The sequence below is a fragment of the Heterocephalus glaber genome, unplaced genomic scaffold, assembly GCF_053883595.1.
Source record: "Heterocephalus glaber isolate CG9 unplaced genomic scaffold, H.glaber_assembly_v1.0 deba00001531, whole genome shotgun sequence".
Classification (NCBI taxonomy): Eukaryota; Metazoa; Chordata; class Mammalia; order Rodentia; family Bathyergidae; genus Heterocephalus; species Heterocephalus glaber.
This window is the reverse complement of record NW_028258329.1, coordinates 17778698-17794350: the sequence shown is the minus strand read 5'-3', so window position 1 is coordinate 17794350 and position 15653 is coordinate 17778698. Positions and strand designations below refer to the sequence as shown.

Sequence of the window (15653 nt, the reverse complement as noted above, 5' to 3'; positions counted from 1 at the left end):
AATGACCTTCAAGGCAGGTGCAATCTTCATACCTCAGGACAGGAAATGAAGACCGCAGCTGATAACTCAGCTTGGAAATGTGAAGTGTGGGCCAGAAACCTGTGTTTTTCCTCTCAGCCATTCTACCTCTCCAAGTCAAACATTCTTTCCTCATGGCATTGCTGTAGGTGAAACTATTTCTTCATTGTCAATAGCTTTATTGAGCACCTACAACATGCCAAACCCTATTCTAGGAGAGAATATTAAAACAGAAAACAAGACAAGACAAACCCTGCTCTCACAGGTTGTATTCTGCACAGAGCGGGGGGTCAGAGCAAAGAAACGACAAAAGCAACAAACTAAGTGATGTATGACTAGCACGACGGGGGTGGTCGTGGGAGCCTTCTTAAGAGATGATATTTTGGGTTTGTTCACAGCCAATGCACTAAAAGCAGTCAAAAAACAATAAACACAAAAAAGAGATGATATTTGCGTGGAGACCCGAATAATCTGAAGGAGGCTTATGCAAGAAAATGTGGTGGGAGTCTGTGCGGAAAAGATGAGGCAAAGGCTGGAGGGATCCAAGAGCGTGTAAGAGACTGAATGAGGTAACATAGCCCAAAGGCAAGTAAAGGCCATGGGATTAAGTTAGTGAGAGGAGCTTTCACTGTACGGCCAATATGTGCCAGCAACTGGACTGGGCACCTAGCATTAAGTAATATGTTAAATACAACGTACATGCACAAGGCACTCACTATCTAGAAGGCGACAGAGAGAAGATGGTTTTTCAGCTGATGAAAACGGAGCGTCCAATCACAAGTTGAAAAATTAATTCTTATTCATGTTTTTGCAAATGTGTCCTGTAGGTGCAGAGATATTGCCATAGGAGATCACAGAGATATCCAGATTAGGGCGCCGGGTTAATTTTTCCTTTGCAGCCTCTATGGTTTCGCGCCTCCTCCGGGCGCTAGGGTGCGCTGCAATGTTTCTCAACTGGTTGGTGCTGCGCTCTCCCCTACTTCCCTTCTCCCTGTCAGCACTTTCGGTGTCTGACACAAGCAGGGATCGGGGGCCGCGGGCGCCGGGGGCCGCGGGCGCCAGTGTCCCAAGGCATGGCGGGGCCGGGCCCGGGGGAGGTGCGCATGGAAAAGGCTGGGGCGTCCCTCGCCCCGGCCCCTCGAGCCAGGACCTGACAGGTGAGGACCTATCCTTTTTGGCCTAGCCTCCAAGCCGGCCAGATGTTCCCCGGGAGGCTCCTCCCCGCATGACATCGAGGCCCCTCGACCCCCGCCATCCCTCACTGTTCTCTTCCCATTGAGGCCCCGCCCCAGGCTTTGCTTTCCGGGGGCGCCCCCTTGGGCGTGTGTGTCCGCCCCTTGGCATCTTTTTCTCTTTCTAGAAGCCATCGCAAGGAATTGAGGGATAGGTGCACTTTCTCTCAATGGGGAAATTGATACCTAGCACGAGGAAAGAACTTAGTACCACACAGTGAGTTAGTGGCCCGATTCAGCCAGGCTTTCTTAACTTCTTCCATTCCATAGGTGACCGAAATGGCTACCATGTGCCAGTCCCAGTGCTGGGCTTTGGAGTATATCGATGTGAACAAAGTACCCATAGTTATTTCCTGTGTGGAGGGTACAGTTTAGCAGGAGAATCAAACATTAAACACAACCACGCCAAGTGAAAGTATAAACACAAGTTGGCACATTTACTGTGGAGGAGACAAACAACGACCTCTTGATTTAGATAGGGTGGGCATGGAAGACTTCCTGAAAGAAATGATACTTGAGCTGCAATTTGAAAAGTTATGACATGGGCCAGGGGGAATACATTTGAGAATGCCTGAGTCAGTCAGGCCCAGTGTTTAAGAAGGGGACTTGCTCTGTGTCAAAACACTGGTGAGCACATGGAATATAATGTTTGTGTACTGGACCCCTAATGAGCATAAGTAAAATACAGAGGCAGAGTTGCACATGTAACAGTAGGTGAAGGAGAGGTATGGCTACTATATTGGGATTTTATTTAATGGAAAAGTGAAGGAACCCCCCCTGAGAAAGTGATGATTAAGCTGATAGGTGAAATAGAGGTTAGCAAAGCCAGGAAGGGCCAGATGGGAAATATTGTAGGCCATGGGCCTTGTGGCCTTGCTCTCAACTATGCATTCTCCACAGGGGAAAAGGAGGTGTAGGCAGTATGTAAATGAATGGGTATGGCTGTGTTCGTATGAAATTTTATTTACAAAAACAGGGAGCAGAGCTGGACTTGGTGGCATACACATAAAATCAGAAGTTTGAGGCCAGCCTGGCTAACAGTGAGACCCCATCTCGAACAAACAAACAGGGAGGTGGTCTAGATTTGGCCTGAAGGTAGTAGCTTACAGGGGCTTGACCACTGAGCTACATCCTCTTCCCCCATTGTGGTTTTGATTTACATTTCTCTTATGATTAATGATATGCATCCTGTCATTTGTGGTTTTGGCCTTTTGTGTGTCTTTGGAGAAATGTGTATTCAAGTGCTTTGCCCATTTTTAAATTGGGTTTTATGAATTTTTGTTAAATTCCAGGAGTTCTTTATGTATTCTAAATATTAACTCTTTTATTATTTTGTTTTGGTTTTTGAGACAGGGCCTTGTTATGTAGTTCAGGTTGGCCTTGAACTATGCAGCCCAGGCTGGCCTTGAACTTGCAGTAATCCTCCTGCCTCAGACTCCTGAATGCTGGCATTACAGGTGTGCATCATCATACCCAGAGTCTAGATATTAACTCTTTATTAGATATATAATTGGCTAATACTTCCTGTCATTCTATAGATTGCTTTTTCACTCTGTTGAGTCCACTGAATGTCTTTTGATGCACAGAAGTTTTGAAGTTTGATATATTTCTGTTTGTCTATTTTTTGTAGTCTGTACTTTTTGGTATACTATCCAAAAAAAAATCATTGCTAAATCCAATGTCATGAAGCTTTCTGCTGTGTTTTCTTTTAGGAGTTTTATAGTTACAGGTCTGATGGTTAGTTCTTTAATCCATCTTGAGTTAATTTTTGCAGATGGTTATAAGGGTCCAACTTTATTATTTTGCAAATAGCCATTTGATCACATATGTGAAGGTTTTTTCCTGAGCTCTCTATCTGTTCCACTGGCCTATGGCTTTTTATTCCAGTACCAGGCTTTTTAGATTACTGCGGCTTTGTAATATGTTTTGAAATGAGGTAGTAGAGCACTCCAATTTTGCTATTTTTCAACATTATTTAGAGTCTCTTTAAGATTCCATACAAATTTTAGAATGAATTTTTCTATTTTGCAAAAAATGACATTGGGATTTTGATGAGGATTGCATTAGATCTGCAGATTACTTTAGGTCATCTGACCATCTAAGCAGCCTGGTAATTATTTTTGTTTGTATGAATGCACATGGAATGTGATTGTTATACTGTTCAAATGTGAGGCACTTCTGTGTTTATTCTGTTGACCACTCCTGTTACCCATGCATGCTTAGAAAGCATTCCTTGTGAATGACATCATTTCCTCACACCTATTTCTAGCCTTAGAAATGTCAGTACCACTTTCTGGTAATTTGGGAAGGAGAGATGCTGGTTACTGTCAAGTTGGGAATAAAAAGAGAAGTCTCTTTGACTTGTGTATATTTATGTAATTTTTTTCTTTTTTTTTTCTTTCTTAACTTGTACTATATTTTCCATGCAGAGATGTGATAATGGATCACGTTTCCACCATCAAACCTCGAAGAATCCAAAACCAGAATGTCATTCACCGTTTGGAACGTCGGCGGATCAGTTCAGGCAAGGCAGGTACCCACTGGCACCAGGTCCGAGTGTTTCACCAGAATGTCTTCCCCAACTTCACAGTTGTCAACGTTGAAAAGCCTCCTTGTTTCTTGCGTAAATTCTCACCTGATGGACGCTACTTTATTGCTTTTTCTTCTGATCAGACTTCCCTTGAAATCTATGAGTACCAGGGCTGCCAAGCAGCAGAGGACTTACTACAGGGCTATGAGGGGGAGATCCTGTCTAATGGCAATGACCAGCGGTCAGTCAACATCCGGGGCCGGCTCTTTGAACGCTTTTTTGTCTTGCTGCACATTACCAATGTTGCGGCCAATGGTGAGCACCTGAACCGGGAGTGCAGCCTTTTCACCGATGACTGCCGGTGTGTCATCGTGGGCTCTGCGGCCTATCTCCCGGATGAGCCTCACCCTCCGTTCTATGAGGTGTATCGGAACAGTGAGTCAGTCACCCCAAACCCACGGTCCCCACTAGAGGACTATTCCCTGCACATCATTGACCTTCACACTGGCCGCTTGTGTGATACACGCACATTTAAGTGTGATAAAGTGGTTCTGTCACACAACCAAGGGCTATACTTGTATAAAAACATCCTGGCCATCTTGTCTGTGCAGCAGCAGACCATCCATGTCTTCCAGGTGACCCCTGAAGGCACTTTCATTGACGTGCGGACCATTGGCCGCTTCTGCTATGAAGATGACCTGCTCACGGTGTCAGCTGTCTTCCCTGAGGTACAGCGGGACAGTCAGACAGGCATGGCCAACCCCTTCAGGGATCCATTCATCAACTCCCTGAAACACCGGCTGCTGGTTTATCTGTGGCGCCGGGCAGAACAGGATGGCAGCGCAATGGCCAAGAGGCGCTTCTTCCAGTACTTTGACCAGCTGCGGCAACTGCGCATGTGGAAAATGCAGCTTCTGGACGAAAACCATCTGTTTATCAAGTATACCAGTGAAGACGTGGTGACACTGCGGGTCACAGATCCATCTCAGGTATGGGGTGAATTCTCCTGCCCTCTATGCCGTCTATCTCCTTGGAGATGGGAAGGTTTCTCTGGTGCCGCTAGCTTACCTGTCGGGAGTACACATTTTATGTAGTCTAAATAGTTGGTGTCCTGGGGCCCAAACTTAAAATCAGCTTCATTTTTCTCTGCCCACTTGCTTTGATCTGGACACATGGAAGCCAGATCTCGAGCCATTGGTGTGTAGTCAGTCACCTGTGTGATTATTGTTCTCATTCTTCTGGGGAGCATTCTCAGTGCCCTTGAGATGGAAGCCCAGATCTTGTTAAGGTCAAAGCTTGACTACTTTTGAATAATTCTGGCTTGATTTTGTAAGACTCTGCTTACTGGGCTGGCTCCTTGGGTGCTGGCAATGAGAATGAGCACTGTAATGCAAAAAAGAAAATCCTTTAAAAATCTAAAAACTTCTGTCCCTTTTCATCCTTAATTTCCCAGTCTGCCTTGGATGGAAGGCTGGTAAATGTTTGTGTAAGTTCATATTCACATAATTATGAGAGATCTTAGTAAAACCATGATATAATTAAACCCTGTCCAGGACTACAGAGAAGGCGTGAGTCAATTTTTTATTTAGGCTTGAGCTACAGTTACCCGTAAGCAAGTTGTCTGTGATCACTGCACTTGAGATTATCCTTTTTTCCTTTGCTAACAGGTGACCATTTTTTTTTTCTGGTAGCTACAATAAGTTGTAGCTAGAAATACTATTAAGACTCTGTCCTTTAGTCGGTGAGTTTGTAACTCTAAACCCAAGCTCCCTGCCCCCGTTGGCCTCCACACCCCTCCCCTGGTTTAATTTGATAGGTTCCAATAAGGTCAATGTGTAAAAAGTGAATCTAAACACAAAGCCTTGATAACATTATGGGTATTATTCTCAGGTTGCCCTCTAGCCTTTTTAATTTAAAGCCAAATTTAATTTCCAGGTGACTGCAAAAGTGATGAAATAGGACCTCTGGGAAGGACTGATTACCAGTACAACAGGTGGGCCAAATGGCTCCAGAAATTGGTAATGGAGATTTAAATTCAATCAGAGAAGGCGAAGTACTAATCCCAGTGTTCTGAAAACTTCTAGAGTCCTGTTGAGAGCTTGCAGAATAATTCACACTGCTGCATTCACTGTAATAAAGATTAGGGGTTCCTGGGACTTCCTGTTAGGCAGAGCAGAGCATTGGAGTTTTAAAGGAAGAGGGCTGGTCACCCAGGGGCCCATTCAGAAAAACTGGTAGCTCTGCCACCTATGGCATCTGAATGCTTTTCAGGTTCCCCCTCTGATCTTAATTGCTCCAAATCTCAAATGTATTTTACAAATGTGCTTGGCAGAAAGAACATTTATGAAGGAAGAAATGGAAAATGCCTCTCTGATTTTTCATTTGTTCAGCAGCAGTACCCTGTGTGGGTACAACTTGCCTGAGCAGTTTTAGCACAGTGTACTTAAGGTGTCTCTCTGCATGTTAGAAATATTAAGAGGGAAAAATAAATACCCCTGAATTGAACTTTCAACTGTACACATAGAAGAGAAAATCATTTGCCAACAGGCAGCCCTAGGCTGCAAATCTCTTTCTCAGTGGGAAAGAAAATTAAATCTGGCATTTTAAAAGAAGTATTTCTTTTTTTATGTCAGGGCAGATTGGGGAGCAAGTAAGGAATAAATACTTGGAAGGAAAAATATTGAATTTGCACAGTTTGAATTGAAGGATTGAAAATCTTTTTATACACATGTGCTGTCCAACTTGGTAATTCTAGCAGGACAGAAGCAGTGGGAAGTCTGTCAACATTGAGGCTCTGGATTGATAAAACCTTTGATGCTTCCTGTCCCAGAGTCACTGGGAAACAAGCTTCCACCCTGGTGCTAAAGTTGAGGTACTCATTTGTTTTATTTGGGTGGCATGGATTGTAAGCCAAGTGATGTTTCCTAGGCATTTCTTTACACTTAGCTGTTTCTTAGCACTCACTTTTATTCTTCAGGCGTCTTTCTTTGTGGTGTACAACATGGTGACAACTGAAGTGATTGCTGTGTTTGAAAATACGTCGGATGAGCTTTTGGAGCTCTTTGAGAACTTCTGTGATCTATTCCGCAATGCTACTCTGCACAGTGAAGTCCAGTTTCCCTGTTCAGCCTCTAGCAACAATTTTGCAAGGCAGATCCAGCGCCGGTAAGTTCTTCCACCAGGCTTAGCAGACCTAACTTTTTTTTTTTAAGAAAATTTGTTGGGGTTAGGCCCATAAAATTACCTCCAGGACCCTTTCTCTTCTTCCTGCCCACCTGGCCTTGGTTGGATCCGCCTGTTACTGTAACCAGCCCTTTGTGTTGTCCTGAACTTTTGCCTATCTCGTAACACTTGTGAAATTATTTGTGTATCGGATCCTTGCTAGATCATATGCGAGCTGCAGAAAGATACTATGTCTGTTTATTGCTTAGTCCTTAGTGGAGCATGGTCAATTTGTTGAATGAATAATTAAGGAAATAATTTTAGAACTTTTTGTTCAATATGCACATGCATTTATCTCTGTTCTTTTGCAAACTCCCCTAACATGACAATAAAAAAATAAAAAATTCAAACCTATAAGAATAGAGAGAATGAGAGAGGAGACAAATGGAGATAGGAGATATTAATAAAGTTTTAGAAGCTAAAAAGCCAATGGGTGAGTCATAACTAACCTAGCAAACTGAGAGCTGTAGAATTTAGTCATCAAGAAACAAGCTTGCCTTATGTAAACTGGAGAACTCTGGAAAGGATCAGGAAGTTGGAGGCCAGGGTACCTCTGAAGGTACCTGTGAGGTAGGCTGAAATCAGAAAGACTGGTAAATTCTTAAAGAGTAGCAACCAGATCCTTTAGAGCCCTCTCCTAGACTTAAAATAGCCAAGCCACTGTCCTTTCCCCTCCTGAACAAAGGGTTGCAAGTTAATTCTTTCAACAAATTGAACCAGGTTCATGAGGCAGAGCTGAGAGTGGAATCAGACACATCATGCTAAAAACAGGAATTAAATGAAAGTGACATTTCACAGGGCAAGACTCCCATTCTGCTTCCCAGATACAGCATCCAGGCTTATAGCCCCATGCAGGAGATCAGAGATTTTTCTCTAGGAAAGTGGACCAACCCAAATAAGAGACTTTCAAATACTGACACTTGGAGTTCTTTCACAAAATACCCAGGCCACTCTAAATTGATGATACCAGTCAGCAAAGTCCTCTTCTGAATCAGCTTTTAACAATTATCTTAGTTCATTACTATGAAAGGAATGGTTCCTTTGGGATAAGAGCCCAAGCTAAATTCTGCTCTTGTCAGACATGGCCTCTTTGGGTTTTACACACCTAAATTGTTCTAGCCTTAACCAGGAATGGAAGATTTTTGCTTTAGGTCCCAAGATAGGCCAGACCACAGTGAGTGGGTGAATCAGAATAAGCATTACTGCTGTTGGAAAAAGTGAGCAAAGCAATAGCTTAATGTACTGGTATCATATTTATACAAAAAGACTACTTAATTGGAAATAGAAGAATATTGATACTCAGATGGATGGCTTGCTATTTCCTTTTTCTCTGGTATGCATAAATCTTCTGCCTTACTAGCAATTCTGTTCAGTATAGAGTTTTTGGCAGTAGAACATGGCTCAGATTTTGCTTTATTCATTATGGAATGAATTCTATTCCTCCTCTTCCTCTTCCTCCTCTCCTTCCTCCTTCCTCTTCTTTTCTCCTCCCTCCTCTTGTTCTTCTTCTTTTTCTTTTTTTCTGGTGGTGGTGGTGAGGATCAAGGCCAGGAATGAAGGTAAGCTCATGAAGGCAGGAACTTTCGTCTGTTGTATTCACTGCCGTGTCTGCAGCACCAAGGCCAGTGCCTGCAGTGTGGAAAGATCTCCTCGGTGTCTGTTGAATGGTTGAAGGACATGGACAAAACGGTTTTCTGAAAGGTATTTCAGAATACCTCTGGAATTAAGGAAAACTGCAAGAAGCCCCTGGAGGAGAAAATAAAGGTTGAAAAGAAAGGATGTATATTCGTGTGCACTGATCTTCAAAGAAAATTTTGCTTCAAACTACCAAAGGATTCTGAAAAGCTATAGATTCCCTCAGACATTTTTAAACTGAATTCTCAAGATTTTAAACTATTATTCCTGAATTTTAAGAGGTTTTAGAAGATGGTATTTTTAGTGTATATTAAACATTGACATTTAAAAATAAAAGTAATGCTCAATCCCCAGAGCCACAAAAAAACCTTATTACAATCCATTTTAAGTATAGCCAAAGCAGTCTAAAGACCATGGTATTTTGGTGTTCAAGTTATTTGATATAAAAAATACAGAGCAAATTATTCCTAGTTTATTGGAAAATTTACATTGTTTCTTCATATCTTCAAATTCACGTATCACTCTGCCTCACCTACAGAAATGTATCCTAACATATTTTGTTGACTACACTATCATACTTTGCTTTGTTGAAAGTAGTGTATATATATGTCAAATTATTTTTTATATATTGTGAACACATGGTTCAAAATGCTGAATTTTATGTAATTTTTTGATTAAAATAAAGGAAGATGAGTCCCTCATGGGTCCAAAAGTTTAAAAAAAGACACTAAGGATGAGAAAGAAAGTCTTTATCTTAAAAGAGACCAAAACTAAACAGAGTAAGGAACAAAGAGAACAGAAATAATGCTGCATTTACTGAAACAATTCAACGTGTAAGAACAGGAACATCCCTAGAAGTGAGAAACTCTTGGTAACTTAAAATGTATTAGATATATTTGAGGAACTCTATATGAAAATAGAATAAAAAGATATGAGAAATAAAAAGTAAAAAGAAACATTAGAGGATCTGCCCATGAAAGCCAGTATGTGGCTAATTCCAGAAGAAGTAATAGGGAAAACAAAGGTGAAGAAATATAGTGAGCAATTTTCTAATACCTAAGGACCTAACTTCCCTGATTGGCTGGGCCATCCGGTGCTTACTGGAAGTGGCTCACGCTGGTTCATGGGAGCCAACTATTAACTCTCAGGTATTTTTGCAAGCTGGTCACTAAACACGTCATAATCCTCGCAAGCACATGATCCTGAGTTTGATCCCTGGTACCAAAAACAAACAAAAAAACACATCATAATTAAAAATTCATTATTTGCTAAGAAACTATGGGGAATAACTCAAATCTCTTTTATACAAACACAACTATTAACATCTTAACATATTTCTGGCAGTCTTTTTTTTTTTAAGCTTTTGTTTTCTTTGTGTTTTTATATTACATTATAGGCAGAATTACATAGCCCACTTCTTTTGCTTACCATTAAGATGAAGATTTTTCCTGTTACCATGTAATCTTTAAAAATTGTAGTTTTCCATTAGGTTTTAAAAGTTTTCATTGTCTTAGCCAAGACAATACTGACTGTGCGCAGAGATTTGTCGGCCTGTCCGAGTGCTTTCTTCTGATAAAGAGTAGCAGGTAGGTGAGATATGCGACTGTGTGTCTGTCACTATTCTCCCGGATACTGGTGTTTCTACAGTACTGTGTAGGTAGCTGGTTCCCAAACTTTATTTAAACACAGTATGAGTAGTTTGTCCAAGCGTCTGGGGGGAGTGGCCTCTTAACTGATCCTGGGAAGAGTCAGACAGGCAGCTTCTGCTCCAGATTCCCTGTGCTCCTTCACTCCTTCCTAATTCAGTCTATTATTTGAGGAAAGTAAGTTCTTGACTTTCTTTTCCTAGTTGAGCTGTTATTGAAAAAGAGTACAAATAGTTGTTGTAGAACAGTTACATTGTCTTAAACATCTTTGTAGAGTCTGTGTGAACATCTGTACAGTAATTTAATGTCGCATTTCTATTTCCTGCATTTTAGGAGTCTGTAGCTAGCTAGACTCCGATGTGTAAAGGAGTTCTGTCTTTATTCAATACCTAGGGTTAATTTTATTTACAGAACAAATAGTGGTGTTTAGATACATGTTTGTCAATTTAAAACCCGAGGGAGCTGCAGAGAATGCCTTCCTCACAGGTGCTTTGATTTAGGTTCAAAGACACAATTATAAACGCCAAGTATGGAGGGCACACGGAAGCAGTGCGCCGGCTGCTGGGTCAGCTCCCCATCAGTGCCCAGTCCTACAGCGGCAGCCCCTACCTGGACTTGTCCCTCTTCAGCTACGATGACAAGTGGGTGTCAGTCATGGAGCGACCCAAGACCTGTGGAGACCACCCTATCAGGTACTGTGTCACTGCCTCAGCTGCAGGACTGCACACGGGCTTGGGATGGCCTGCTTTCTCGCCCTCTCTCCTCAGACTTCATTCATGGGGCTGTCTCCTGTGCTCTTGGATAGACTGAAAGGGTAGGTTGTCTCTGGAACGTGGTGAGTACTTTGGTCACTGAGATACTAGTCTCAGAAATTAATTGTTCCTACTCTTTACTTCCCATCAGAACATCTAATTCAGACAGGTGTTTTCCCCTTTCAGAGGTACCAAGGGAAAGAAATACTACTTTCCCATTAATAATCTAATACCATTCCATAATAGTTTTTTTTTTTTGGTACCGGGGATTGAACTCGGGACCTTGTGCTTTTGAGGCAGGTGCTGGAACCACTGAGCTAAACCCCTGGCCTAAAGTTTTTTTTTTTTTTTGCAGTACCAGGGATCGAACTCAGGACCTTGCACTTGCAAGGCAGGTGCGGTGCCACTGAGCTAAATCCCCGGGCCTTCATAATAGTTTTATAGTTGAGACTTCATTATTATATGGGACTCAATTATTTTATGCCTCATGTTACCTGGTAGAAAAGATAGTAGAGATAGTTTGAAAAGTGCGCAGACTTAGGGGAGAACTGTGGTTCCTCTCAGAGGGATGGTGGAATGTAGACTGCTAAGTGGCTTGCTGGGACCTTGAAGCCAACCCCTTAGTTCCCTTAGTTGGGTTTGCAGACCCACCTGTCTCCATAGCCCGTGGTGTACCAGCTGCAAGGAAGGGGAACTGGCACCACTGTTGCTAATAGGGTTGTCTAGCGGGAGGGGTTTGTGTTTCTGGAACCCTAAGCATATAGAAACTGGTGGCTTGATCTTGAGAGTAGACGTCTTTCATTGTTCAACTTTACTGTGCACTAAATAGGCCTGGGTAAGCCAGGCTTGGTGGTGCATGCCTGTCAGCCCAGCACTTGGGAGGCTGAGGCAGGAGGATCACCGCAAGTTTGAGACCAGGCTTGGCTAGATACCGAATTCAAGGCTAACCTGAACTACATAGCAAGATCCTGTCTCAAAAAACCAAAACTAAATAGGTCTGTGTAACATACTGTATACCATTAATCACCGTTCCTTTGGGAGTTTGCAGTCACATTCCAAACACCAATTAAAAGAAATTCTTACCACAGAAAGTTTTAAACCTACAGGAAAAACAGAAGAGTGTGACCACCCTCTGTGTGAGTGGTTGTCACCTGGTGACCAGGCTTGCTCCATCTCCCCACCACCACCACTTCCTTCCCCACTGCTGCCCTGGATTATTTTGTAGCAAATCCCAGTTACCCAAGCATTTTACCTGTAAATATTTCAGTATGAACTTCTAAAAGACAAGAGTTTTAAAATGCAATAACAAACAGGGTGTGATGGCACACACCTCTAATCCCAGCACTGGCAGGCTGAGGCAGGAGGATCCCAAGTTCAACTCAAGCCAGGGTGACTTGACCCTGTCTCAAAAAACAAAAGAAAACAACGAAAAAAAGCTAGGGATTTAGCTCAGTGTGAATGCCCTGGGTTTGATCTCCAGTACCTAAAAAAAAAAGCAACAACAGAATTCCTTAGAATATTATCCCATTTTGAGAAAATTCATCAAAACTTACTAATACCACCAAATAGCCAGTTTTCACCTTTGCCTGTTGTCTCGTAAATATTCTTTCACAGTTCATTTGTTCCTGTCAGGATCTAAATGGCGTTCCTGCATTGGTGTTTGGTCATTGTTCCCTTAAGTCTTGTTCTGTGGGTTCTCCTTCCTTTTTATTTCCCATGCAGTGGGATTGTTGAAGAGGCCAGCTTATTCATCCTGTGGTGTCCCCACATTCCGGACTCTGCCCATTGCCTCCAGTATTTCTCATTCCTGCGTATCTCCTGTAAACTGAGGCTTAGAAGCCTAAGCAACTCACATTAACTGACCAGCCCTTTGTGTGTCGGGGGACGGTGTGGGTAGGGTGAATGTGCTTTTCACACATACAAACACATAATAGGCCTCATTTGATATACTCAAGTGGCAGGAGATAACATTTCTGTCCTCTCCGACTTCCCTGCCTGCTCATTTGAAAAGATGAGCCTAAGTAACACATCTGGCAATGCCATTGCCTATGACTAAAGGAGTTTTTCCGGTAAGGATATTAAAGGCATCGGAAGAGGTAGTGCCATTACTCTAGCCCTTTTATGATTGGTCTTTGTCAGTATGCCTGTTTATATTTATATAGTTGTAATTATGGTTAGTGTCATAGTTTGTACCCTGCTTTTATTCCATAAATGTTTTTCCATTTTGTTATATCATCTTCACAATTACAGACCTAATGACGGCATGTTATCCCATTAAGTAGATGTGTCATAATTTTTTTAAGCATTCCCCTATTACTGACCATTTATTCTTTTTATGCATTTTTACATTAGAGTGAATGTTATAGTAGCCATCTTTTTTTTTTTTTTTCCTTCGAAATGGATCTCACTGTGTTGGCTAGGCTGGTCTCAAAACTATAGGTTCAAGTGATCTTCCTGCCTCAGCCTTCCAAGTAGCAGGGACTGCAGGTGTGTGACACTGTCCCCAGCTTATAGTAATCATTTTTAATCATGTCACTACTTCATTTAACTTAAATTCTGAGGATAGAATTTGGGGAATAAGATTATTTCACTGTCTGCTTATATATTTGCTTTCCAAAAGGGAAATTATAGAGCTATGTAATTCAGGGCTGTTCATGTCCAAGAACTTTTCCCTGATTCAGCCCCGCCTGCTAGTCATCTCTAGTTCCTTTAACCACAGGTCATTTACTTTGCATATGAGAAAAGCTGTTTAAGTAGCAGGATGCATGGAAGTATCTTTAGTCTCACTGTATTAGATGAAAAATTAAAAATGACTTAGTATTTTGTTTCTTTGAATGAAAAAGAACTTCCAAAAAAATTTCTTCTTAAAAGTGAAAACTCATAAAGATGGGCCTAGAGCCACACTGCCCTATGTGGTGGCCACTCACTTAAAATGAGGTAAATCAGGGACAGGGATTTAGCTCACTGGTGCCGCCGCCTGCCTCATAGCACAAGGTCCTGAGTTTGATTCCTGGTACCAAAAAAAAAAAAAGAAAAAGAGGCAAATCAGAGTTTAGATGTATTTAAGTGTCATGTCAGGTTTCAGACATTTAGTAAAAAGAAAAAAATAGGTGAAATAGCTCGTTAATATTTTTATGCTGATTATAGGTTGAAATCATAATATTTTGGATATATCAGATTAAATAAAATATATTATTAGAATTAATTCCATCTTTCTTTTTTACTTTTAAAAATGTGGCTATCTGGAAATTTAAAATTGTACCTGTGTCTTAGATTTGTGGGTTGTATTTCATTTCTAGCCCTGACCTGCACAGTTATTAGGCAGGAACCCATGGAAGTGTGGAGGCTGTAATTTAGGGTGTAATTGAGGTTCGTCTTGGGAAAGAGAAATGACTCAGAGTGACACAGGACAGCATAGTAAAAATTCATAATCATTGTCCTAAAGTACCAAGGTGATTATAGTTCTGTTAACTCTGGGCTGATTTATAGTGAATGAATCACCACATCCCCTGCTGTTCAGATTTCAAGGCAGCTATGAGTATCAATCCCATCCTCTCTTTCTCTCTCCTTTTTCTGTTTAGGTTCTATGCCCGGGACTCTGGCCTGCTCAAGTTTGAGATCCAGGCTGGCTTACTGGGCCGCCCCATCAACCACACAGTGCGACGCCTCGTTGCCTTCACCTTTCACCCTTTTGAGCCTTTTGCCATTTCCGTGCAGAGGACTAATGCGGAGTATGTTGTCAACTTCCACATGCGACACTGCTGCACGTAGGTGCCTCACCACAGCCAGGCTATTGGCCTTGCAGGACTTTGCCTGCTTCTTTACTCAGTGGACTCTGGGGCAGGAGAGCCTTCTGCTCAGCCCACCCTGTGGGCTCTAGGCTGGTGTGCCAGAGAGAGGAGTGGGGGTGGGAGGGAGCTCGGCCTAATGGGACTTCTGTTGTAAACAGTACTACTGCTGATCAATTTAAGGTCCTCTTGCCTTTTCCCTGTGGGAATGCCCAGCATTAATGAAATCTATTCAGTTTCTGTTTATTTAGTATTGTATTGCTGTGAAGATAAAAGCATTATCATCTTTCATCCCACTTCCTTGGCATTATGGTTTGTAGTCAGAAGCAGATAAATCTCGTTTACTCACGAGAGCTGTGTATGTCCTCTCTACTTACCCAATAAGCAGGCCTATCTTTATAAGAAAAAATTAAAGCCATGGTATTTTCTTACTTAAATGTATCCTGTTAGATGACTGTCTTATGTTCCTATTGCACCGATGGTTTTTGAGTATTGGGTTCCAGGTGGGACTGGAAGCGACGGCAGCTGCTCCTGAGAGCACTAAATGGTGAGGGCCAGCATGGAAGACAGTTATCTGCCAGGATGGTTCCCGAGGGTTTTCTCCTGGTAATTGTCACAGCTGGGGAGCGCGGCATAATTGCATGGTCTCATGTGGAAGCATGCTCGAGTCTGTACCATCTGTGTCGGCCAGGTGGGAGAGTGAGCAGCCCTCGCCGGCCATAGCGGAGACAAGCAATGTGTAGCACGTACTGTCCTTTGGGTCGGGGGAGCTGGCAAGCTCCAGGTGTCTCTAAAGAGATCACGTTGGTTGTCCCAGGGTGGCTGAGCTG

The 15653-nt window shown here is 42.3% G+C and overlaps 1 protein-coding gene across 4 annotated transcripts in view; it reads left to right on the top strand.

Annotated features, from left to right (window-relative positions):
* The window catches only part of Det1 (DET1 partner of COP1 E3 ubiquitin ligase), a 49214-nt gene extending 33950 nt beyond the window's left edge, over positions 1–15264 (top strand). The window contains exons 2-6 of one of the 4 annotated variants that reach the window (XM_021264798.2): positions 3680–4769; positions 6758–6945; positions 10116–10223; positions 10784–10975; positions 14617–15264. In XM_021264798.2, the coding sequence (XP_021120457.2) occupies positions 3690–4769; positions 6758–6945; positions 10116–10223; positions 10784–10975; positions 14617–14806 (1758 nt within the window). In that variant the 5' untranslated portion in view covers positions 3680–3689 and the 3' untranslated portion in view covers positions 14807–15264. Of the gene's footprint in view, positions 1–999; positions 1176–3679; positions 4770–6757; positions 6946–10115; positions 10224–10783; positions 10976–14616 lie in introns of those variants that run through there. The other 3 variants (XM_021264799.2, XM_087188369.1, XM_021264800.2) reach the window with 3 other exon arrangements.
* The last annotated feature ends 389 nt before the right edge of the window (positions 15265–15653 follow it).